At 41.4% G+C, this 9129-nt stretch overlaps 2 protein-coding genes across 2 annotated transcripts in view; both read left to right on the top strand.

Moving 5' to 3' along the window:
* Nucleotides 1–569: 569 nt before the first annotated feature.
* On the top strand, nt 570–3625 carry LOC121775323 (G-type lectin S-receptor-like serine/threonine-protein kinase SD1-13). Its single transcript, XM_042172398.1, has 7 exons — nt 570–1821; nt 1903–2010; nt 2098–2300; nt 2375–2585; nt 2665–2908; nt 2988–3138; nt 3215–3625. Exons 1-7 carry the CDS (start codon nt 1038–1040, stop codon nt 3518–3520), a joined length of 2007 nt encoding a protein of 668 aa, XP_042028332.1. The 5' UTR covers nt 570–1037; the 3' UTR covers nt 3521–3625.
* A 262-nt stretch (nt 3626–3887) lies between these two features.
* The window catches only part of LOC121775445 (G-type lectin S-receptor-like serine/threonine-protein kinase At1g11330), a 41989-nt gene continuing 36747 nt past the window's right edge, over nt 3888–9129 (top strand). The window contains exons 1-8 of the mRNA XM_042172527.1: nt 3888–4536; nt 4634–5381; nt 5475–5579; nt 5642–5838; nt 5904–6114; nt 6186–6429; nt 6497–6584; nt 6715–7008. Of these exons, the coding sequence (XP_042028461.1) occupies nt 3967–4536; nt 4634–5381; nt 5475–5579; nt 5642–5838; nt 5904–6114; nt 6186–6429; nt 6497–6584; nt 6715–7008 (2457 nt within the window). The 5' untranslated portion in view covers nt 3888–3966. The remainder of the gene's footprint in view (nt 4537–4633; nt 5382–5474; nt 5580–5641; nt 5839–5903; nt 6115–6185; nt 6430–6496; nt 6585–6714; nt 7009–9129) is intronic.

Genomic DNA, 9129 nt, shown 5'->3' with positions numbered 1-9129 from the left:
GTTTACAATTAAATGACTTTTTTTTTCTTTTCTATTTATAGCAAGTGAATCCTACACTTCATTAACGTATTACTCTTACATTCTATTACTTCTTCTGTTCTGCCTTAACGGAGGCGTTCCATTTTTTGCATTCGTTTTGAAAAAATAATATTCCCTCCGTCTCATTTAAGATGTTCATTTTTCTTTTTAGTTTATTCTACTCCATTTTCTATATTTGAAAATAAATCTCTCTCTCCTTTCTCTTTATTAAAATATTCAACTACCTTTTTTCTCTCTACTTACTCTACTTAACAACTCCTCCTAAAATCTCATGATACTCAAGAATGTGGATGTCTTGAGTGCGATGGAGAGAGTACTCTCTTTGTTTCATAATAGTAGAGTCATTTTTTCATTTTGGATGTTCCAATAGTAGCATAGTCAAATAATTTCTTAATATTTCACACCAAGTCAAGACAGTTCATTTAATAGTAGACCGAGAGAGTACTATATATAGTGGTAACACGAGTCACCATAAGCATAAAGTCATAAACCCATTGCTTCCCATGCACTTTCCTACAATGTCTCACATAATCACTCAATTCTTTGTTCATACATCAATACTTGTTCTAATTCTCCAAAGCATAGTATGTTTGAGCTTACAAAATGACACAATTTCAGCCGGTGTGATCATCAGAGATCCAGAGTCCATTATATCAGCAAAGAAGCAATACAAATTGGGATTCTTCTCTCCTCCAAACACCACCAACCGCTACTTAGGAATCTTCTTCGCCTTCTCCGAAGAAACAGTGGTATGGGTAGCCAACAGAGACACACCCCTCAAAGATTCTTCCGGCGCCATTACTCTTTCTCAAGACGGCAATCTCGTCGTCTTGGACGGGACTAATCGAACCGTTTGGTCGACCAATTTCACAACATCTTCCGTCGTTAGTCCAATCGTCCAAATCCTGGACACTGGCAATCTCATCTTGCGGGAAGAGGCCTCGAGAGACACGTTGTGGGAGTCGTTCTTACATCCTACGGATGTTAACCTGCCGGGAATGCTATTAAGCCAGAACGTGAGGACAGGGAAGCAGGTGTTGGTGACGGCATGGAAAAGTGCCACAGACCCCGGGACAGGGAGCTTCACTGGGGGCCTTGATGCCATGAGAGGGCCCCCACAGCTTGTCACGTATAACGAGGGGCGCCTGCTCTGGAGGAGCGGGCCGTGGAACGGCCTGATATTTGTCGGGATAAAAGAAATGTTCTACGCCTACTTAGATATGTACTTTAAAGTGTACAATGATAGTGCTGGCAATTTCTTCTACACAAGGCCGCAGAATGATGCGTTATTAACAATCGCCGTGATTAATTCTTCAGGAATTGCGATTCGGAAGGTGTGGAATGGCGTGGAGAAGAGATGGGACATCGGGGGGGCGTATCCTGAAAACGAGTGCGATTTTTATGGAAAGTGTGGGGTGTTTGGTAGCTGCAATGCTCTGGAATTGCCTATTTGTAGTTGTTTGAGAGGATTTGAGCCGGTAAATGAGGAAGAATGGGGGAGAGGGAATTGGACTAATGGATGCAGGAGGAAGAACCAGTTGCAATGTGGAGAAGATGGATTTGAGAGGATGCGGCATATGAAGGTTCCTGACTTTCCTATGCCCTTGCCTTCTAGGATTCAAGATGAGTGTCGAACCACATGTCTGGGGAACTGCTCCTGTATAGCTTATGCTTATGATGGTAACATTGGTTGTATGTTTTGGAGTGATACCTTGATTGACACTCAGGAGTTCGACGGTGTTGGTGTTGACCTCTACGTTCGTCTCTCTGCTTCAGAATTCGGTAATTTCCTTCACAGTTTGTACTAGTTAATAATATAGTATCAAGGTTAAATGAGTTGAAATGATCTCTTTCTGTATGCAGATAGCCACAAGGAGAGAAAGTTGTACATCATAATTGGAGTAGCTGTGGGTTTTTTTTGCATGTCTATTGTGATGTTTATTGCTTGGTGGTTGATAGTGAAAAGGAAAGGTGAATTGGTCTGTTATTAGTTTTGGCATAGTATGTATATATTGCTGCATCTCACTCTTGAAATGATCATGTTCTTTGTCAAATTAGGGAACAAGGCGCAAGATTCAAGTATTCTGGAAGCAGGACAGATGTTCACGACGGATTCAACTGCAATCGTACTGAAAAATGAATCGAAGGAGGTTAATATTGGCGATTTGCCAAAGTTCACCTTTGAGATGCTTGCTAATGCAACAAACCAATTCCACTTAGACAATCTTCTCGGGAGGGGAGGTTTCGGTCCTGTTTACAAGGTAACGAAACTGTTAATGTTCAATGTACACAATTCTAAGATCATATAATGTTTGATGTGTGTTTTGGTATGTAGGGAGTTCTGGCAAACGAGAAAGAAATTGCTGTGAAAAGACTATCCGCGGAATCTGGACAAGGGATGCAAGAATTCATGAATGAAGTAATTCTTATTTCCAAACTCCAACACAAGAATCTTGTGAAACTGCTGGGAGGTTGTGTTGAGAAAGAAGAGAAGATTCTGATATACGAATACATGCCAAACAAAAGCTTGGACGCTTGTCTCTTTGGTCAGTTTAATGATCTTCGTACGCGTATAAAGACATGTTCAACATCAAAGTTTTTACTATATATATATGTTTTGAACAGGTCCTACAAATCCAACAAAGAAGTTGTTAGATTGGAATATGCGTTACAGCATTATCGAGGGCATTGGGAGAGGCATTCTGTATCTTCACAGAGACTCAAGACTAAGGATCATTCACAGAGACCTCAAGCCAAGTAATGTTCTGCTAGACAAGGACTGGAATCCAAAGATCTCCGATTTTGGGATGGCAAGAATATTCGGAGGCAATGAAGACCATGGCAGTACTGCTAGAGTTGTGGGAACATAGTAAGTTGATAATCACCAGTTATATATCATCCTGTGAATAAACGCGTAAGTTTTGCTAACATGGTAAGTAATTTTACAGTGGATACATGGCGCCAGAGTATGGAATGGAAGGCAGATTTTCAGAAAAATCTGATGTATACAGCTTCGGTGTGCTGATTCTGGAGATTATAAAAGGAAAAAAGAACACACACTATTTCAATGATGAATTGTCCTTGAGCCTTATTGGATGTGTAAGCACTTGTCAAATTTTTTATAATAGTTTGAAACTAATCCTGATAATTAAATAAGTTAATGTTTGAATTTCAGGCATGGAAAATGTGGAATGAGAGTAACGGCTTGAGTTTCGTTGAGGAAAGCATTGCAAGTAGGGAGACGGAGGAAGAGATGGTTCGATGTATTCAGATAGGGCTGCTTTGTGTCCAAGAATATCCCAAGGATAGACCTTCCATTGAAATCGTGCTGTCGATGTTGAGTCGTGATATTGTGGAGTTGCCACTGCCCAAGCAGCCCGTGTTTGCTGAGAATGGTTCGACACCAGGCCCCAATGGATCAACACAGCAAAATGTCTACTCCAATAACGAGCTCACTCTTAGTGTGCTTGATGGACGATAAATCTATTTCCAAGTCTATCATTATGTTATCCCTTCTTCCTTTATCCATCCTAGAGCTATTTTTTTTACTATTGTTTCTCACTTTCATATAATAATAATAAATCAATATTTGGTTGGTATACTTTTTGTCGACTTTCAACCCATGAGCCCATTCACAACTATGTCATAAAAATCGTCCCTTCTATTGACTATTTGTGGGTCTGACCGACACTTTTTTTTACTACAACCCTTATTTAAGAAAAACCGCCAACAATCTTCTATCACTTGTGTAGCTATTTATTGGTCCTACTTTTAATTTTTTTTATTATTATTTCTTATGTAATTTGTTTTGTCCATAAACTATGATGTAGTAATTCGATATAACAGAAGTCTCAACTTAGAAGAATAAAACGCGTTAATAGCAACCGCTTGACTTCCTCATGAATTGGTCCTTGAAAATCGAGATAAATGCAGGATAAAGACGTCAAATTTGAAGCACCAACGCTCAACTCTTCGTCAACAATGATCCGCAAAATTTCCCAACTCTTTCTTCATCAAGTTTGCCTCTCCACCATTTTCCTCACTGTCAGTCTACAAACAGACACCATCAATTCCTCGAGCTCAGGCATCCTCAAAGACGGAGACAGCATAGTCTCCCGCAGCAACAAGTTCAAGCTCAGCTTCTTCAGCCCCCCCAACTCCACCCACCGCTACCTCGGCATCTCCTACACCTTGCCGCAACAAACCGTTATTTGGGTCGCCAACAGAGACACACCCCTCAATAATTCCTCCGGCGCCGCCTCTCTCTCCCAACACGGCAATCTCGTGATCACAGACACCACCACCAATCAAACCATCTGGTCCTCAAACGCCGCCGTTTCATCGCCCACCAACACCACCCTCCAAATCACCGACACCGGAAATCTCATTCTTACAAACACCTCAACCGGAGTTAAAATATGGGAGTCTTTCCTACACCCTTCCGACGTTTTCGTCCCGACCATGAGCACCAGCGACAACATTTACACGGGGAGGAAGGTGATGATAGAAATCCATAGAGTTCCATCTTAAAACAGACTACGTGTTTGTACACTGACGTGGGATAGTTATACTATATTTTATTTTTTGCCAACAGGTGATCCTGTCGGCGTGGGAGAACGACACAGACCCACGCCGCGGGAGGTTCACCGCAGGGCTCGACGCGTCCCACCTCCCGCAGAATTTCATCTGGAGGGAGGACGGCCGGCCTCAGTGGCGGAGCGGGCCCTGGAACGGGCTGATCTTCATCGGGATACAGTCGTCCTATTTCTCGTTTCTCGACGGATTTGTTGATGTGACCAATGACAGCGCGGGGAACTTCTACTACACCATGCCGCAGTGGAAGATCGTCAACAGAGTGACTCTCAACTCATCGGGGAGTTTAGTCGAGACGATGTGGGATTTCAAGAACGAGACGTGGCGTTTCCTGTGGGCGGCGCCTGAGAATGAATGCGATGTTTACGGGACGTGTGGGCCGTTCGGGAGCTGCAACATCGAGGATTCTCCTATGTGTTCTTGTGTTGAAGGGTTTGAGCCCGCGAGCGGGGAGGAGTGGGCGAGAGGGAACTGGAGCAGCGGATGCAGGAGGAGGAGGAAGCTCGACTGTGGTGGCGGAGATGGATTTTTTCGGATGCAGTTTGTGAAGGTTCCGGATTTGGCTCAACATTTTTATTCTGAAAGAATCGATGAGTGTAGGAGGAGTTGTTTGGGGAACTGTTCTTGCATAGCTTACGCTCATGACTCGAACATCGGTTGTATGTTTTGGAGCGACGCGTTGGTTGATGTTCAGAAGTTCAAAGGAGTTGGCGTCGATCTTTACATTCGTCTCTCTGCTTCAGAATTAGGTTCATTCCATAGCTTCACCATTTTAGTCTATGTCAAGTTTTGATTACTCAATGGTAACTAACTAACTAACTAACTAATTCTGTTTTTGTAAGGTAACCACACAGAGAAATGGTTGTTTGTTGTAGTTCCAGTGGTTGGGTGTGTTGTAGTGGCAGTTTCCATCTTCATAGCATGGTACATGTTGGTGAAGAGAAAAGGTAACGAACCGATCGATAAGCTTAATTTCGCGTATGCGGTTTTGCTAAATTTGTGGAAACAGGGGACAAGATACAAGACAGAAGTGTTGTGGCAGCAGAGCATACCCTTTCACCTGAAATTTCAAGCATAGATGCCTCAGTAGGCAAGGTTGATATGGGAGAGTTGCCATTGTTCACCTTTGAGATTATTGCAAATGCAACCAGACATTTCCATGTCACCAATCTTATTGGGAGGGGTGGTTTTGGTCATGTCTACAAGGTAACAAACTTTCTTGCATCCAATCTTGCAATCTTTTCCATTCATTCACTGTTTTCTTTATATAGGGAATTCTCTCAAACGGGCAACAAATCGCGGTGAAGAGGTTATCAGTGGATTCGGGACAAGGAATGCAAGAATTTACGAGTGAAGTGATTGTGATCTCCAAACTCCAGCATCGGAATCTAGTGAGATTACTTGGAGGCTGTGTGGAGAAGCAAGAGAAGATTCTGATATACGAATACATGCCAAATAAAAGCTTGGATGTGTGCCTCTTTGGTTAGTTCAAAAAACAAAATCCCAAAATTCAGCATAACATGATCCTAATTATTTATTTTTATGTTCTTCAGACCCCACTAGTCCAACGAAAAATTTCTTGGATTGGAGGAGGCGTTTCAGCATCATCAACGGCATTGGCCGGGGCCTTCTGTATCTTCACAAGGACTCTAGATTCAGAATAATTCACCGGGACCTCAAGCCGAGTAATGTACTGCTGGACCAAGAATGGAACCCAAAGATATCCGATTTTGGCATGGCGAGAATATTTGGTGGCAATCAAGATCACCACGATACTGCTCGAGTCGTAGGAACATAGTAAGTCCACTTTTTTTTATTAAAAAACATCACTTATCAACATATGCTAATACAATGATTTCTGCAGCGGATACATGGCGCCTGAATACGCATTGGAAGGCCGATTTTCTGAGAAATCCGACGTTTACAGCTTTGGCGTGCTTATGCTCGAGATAATAAAAGGAGAGAAGAACACACATTATTACAATGATGACTTGTCAATGGGGCTATTAGGAAGTGTAAGTTTTGCCTTGGGTTAATGTACATCTAAATTGGATAAGTGACTAATCTCATGAAATGTCTCAGGCATGGAAAATGTGGAGAGAAGACAATGGTTTGGGTTTTGTGGATGAAAGCATGGAAAGTTCAGGGCTGGAGAAAGAGATTGTTAGGTGCATTCAAATAGGCCTGTTGTGTGTTCAAGAATATCCTCAAGAAAGGCCTTCCGTTGACACGGTCGTGTCGATGCTAAGCCGGGAAATAGTTGAGCTCTCGACGCCCAAACAGCCAATATTTTCCCAGAAACACAGTGCCTTCACCACACAACTTGGGTGTTCTACTACTACTAATGACCTCACTGTGACTGAGCTTGACGGTCGTTGATTGGAATTGTAGTTTTGTTGACTCTACTAGATTTCTGTTGTAAATATTGATACTTTATACTTATGTTTATGTCCACAATTTATGTGTAATAAATGGCCCAACTGCTCCATCCATTAAATACCTTGTACCAAGGCAATGAATGAGAAAGACATTTCATGTGTTTTTGTGTGCGTGTAATAAAGAGAAACAACTGCCGTGTTGTGTTGTTACCGTTTTGACTTATTCTTTTGTGGAAATTTTGAAAACTAGGCTGGCTATCAAACATTTTTTAGTGGTTGAGTATTAGGCCATCCACAACGCTGTCTCTATACCGTCTCTTAACTACTATTTGAGCATTATTTGAGGGCCCCACTGTCCTTTTTTCCTCCATCTCTTAACTAAGAGACGGAACCTGCAACGCTCCGTCTCTTAACCGTCTCTATACCGTCTCTTAATTACTATTCATTCAATTTAATTTATAATTTTTTTTAAAACCCAATTCAATTTAAACAAACACACTTTATTAAAATTAAAATAATATTACAACTTAACATTAAAAAAAACGAAGACATAATTAAAATTCTAAAAATATAAAAATGACATAATTTAATCTTCTCCGCCAAAGTTTTCCCAAATGTGCTCAATTAGATCCTCTTGGAGTTGGGTGTGGGCGCTAGAGTCGTGTGGCTGGGACGACCGACCGCGTCGAACCCTTCTCGGAAGAACTCCTCCCTGGCCGCCAAAGTATTCGCTATGTGGAGAAATAGCGGTTTCCGCATGCGGAAACGGCGACGGAAATAGGTATCTCCCCAAATCGGGTTATCGCAGAAGTAGTCGCGTACTAACCGTGCGGCGGCTTCCTCCCGGTTCCGATTGATGTACTTCCGGGAGCGTCGTGGGGGTGGTGCGGCTTCCTCCGCCTCTCGTCGTCGATCTTCTTCGAGTGATTGTTCCATTAATTGGCGCATTTGCTCAAAAGGATTCATTTGTTTAAGTTGATTGAAGATGGAAATTGGAGTGATAGAGAGGATTTGAGAGGAATAGATGTGTGTTTGTGTTTGAAATGAGTATGGAATAGAATTATTTATAGAGTAAAAAATTAAAAATTTAAAAAATGAAAATAAATATTTAACGGTAATATTACCGTTTGAAAAAATTTTTTTTTATTAAAAATCGATTTAAAAAAAAAATGAATTATTGCGTCATCAGTGACGACGCCCACTCGCGGGCCAGCGAGTGGGCGTCACGCACGCATGGGGACGTGCCACGTGTCCCTGGCGCGTGGCGAGACATCTCGTCTCGTGTCTCGTCGAGACGAGCTACGCGACGAGACGGGCGCGAGCTGGAGACGAGATGGGCGCTGCAATGCGTCTCGCGGGGGTCTCGTCTCTCCGAGACGAGACGCGAGCCCGGCGCGAGACGCGTTGTGAATGGTCTTAGAATGAAGTGCTATTACTTTTTTTACCTAGTACTATTTGTGGATTGAAGTAAACGTGTTTGAACATGGACTAATTGATAAACCAAAGATTATTTTATATTCCATTCAAGATACAATGGACTTGCTTCTTAATCTGGAAATAGATTACGATTTGTCCACCCAACTCCCTTAATTCAGTCTAATTCATTACACCAATTACCAAGAGGCATCACATCAGAGTGCTTAGAAGTTATGATAAATAAGCATGTTGCTGTAGTCCGCTAAGTGCGCGACGATTACACACAATGCATGTCTCAACACCATTTTCGATCATACACAATATCTCAATTTTAGTGTAGAATCATACTTCAAACCCAAACTTATTTTTACATTTTTCTATGTAACAACACTAAATATAAGTGCACATTGTAGCTACTGCAAATATTTTGTGATACAAATACGGAAAAGTGGTGTAAAATTTGAGTTTAGTATAAATAGTTGGAATAAAATTATGTTTTCATGTGATATATATTGAAAATGAGTTTGAATTTGGTGTAAATTATTGGAGATTGCACTAAGCATGTTTTTTATTTGGTTAATGATGGCCAGCATGTATCTATCTTTTTTTTTTTTAATTTTGAAAATATATTTATTATGTAGTACTAATAAATTATGATTTTTTTTGTATCTCGGAGATTTAAATAATATTCATACTCTATTTG

The sequence above is a fragment of the Salvia splendens genome, chromosome 17 (assembly GCF_004379255.2).
Source record: "Salvia splendens isolate huo1 chromosome 17, SspV2, whole genome shotgun sequence".
Taxonomy (NCBI): domain Eukaryota; kingdom Viridiplantae; phylum Streptophyta; class Magnoliopsida; order Lamiales; family Lamiaceae; genus Salvia; species Salvia splendens.
The sequence above is the reverse complement of the archived record's forward strand: the minus strand, read 5'-3'. Positions and strand labels throughout refer to the sequence as shown.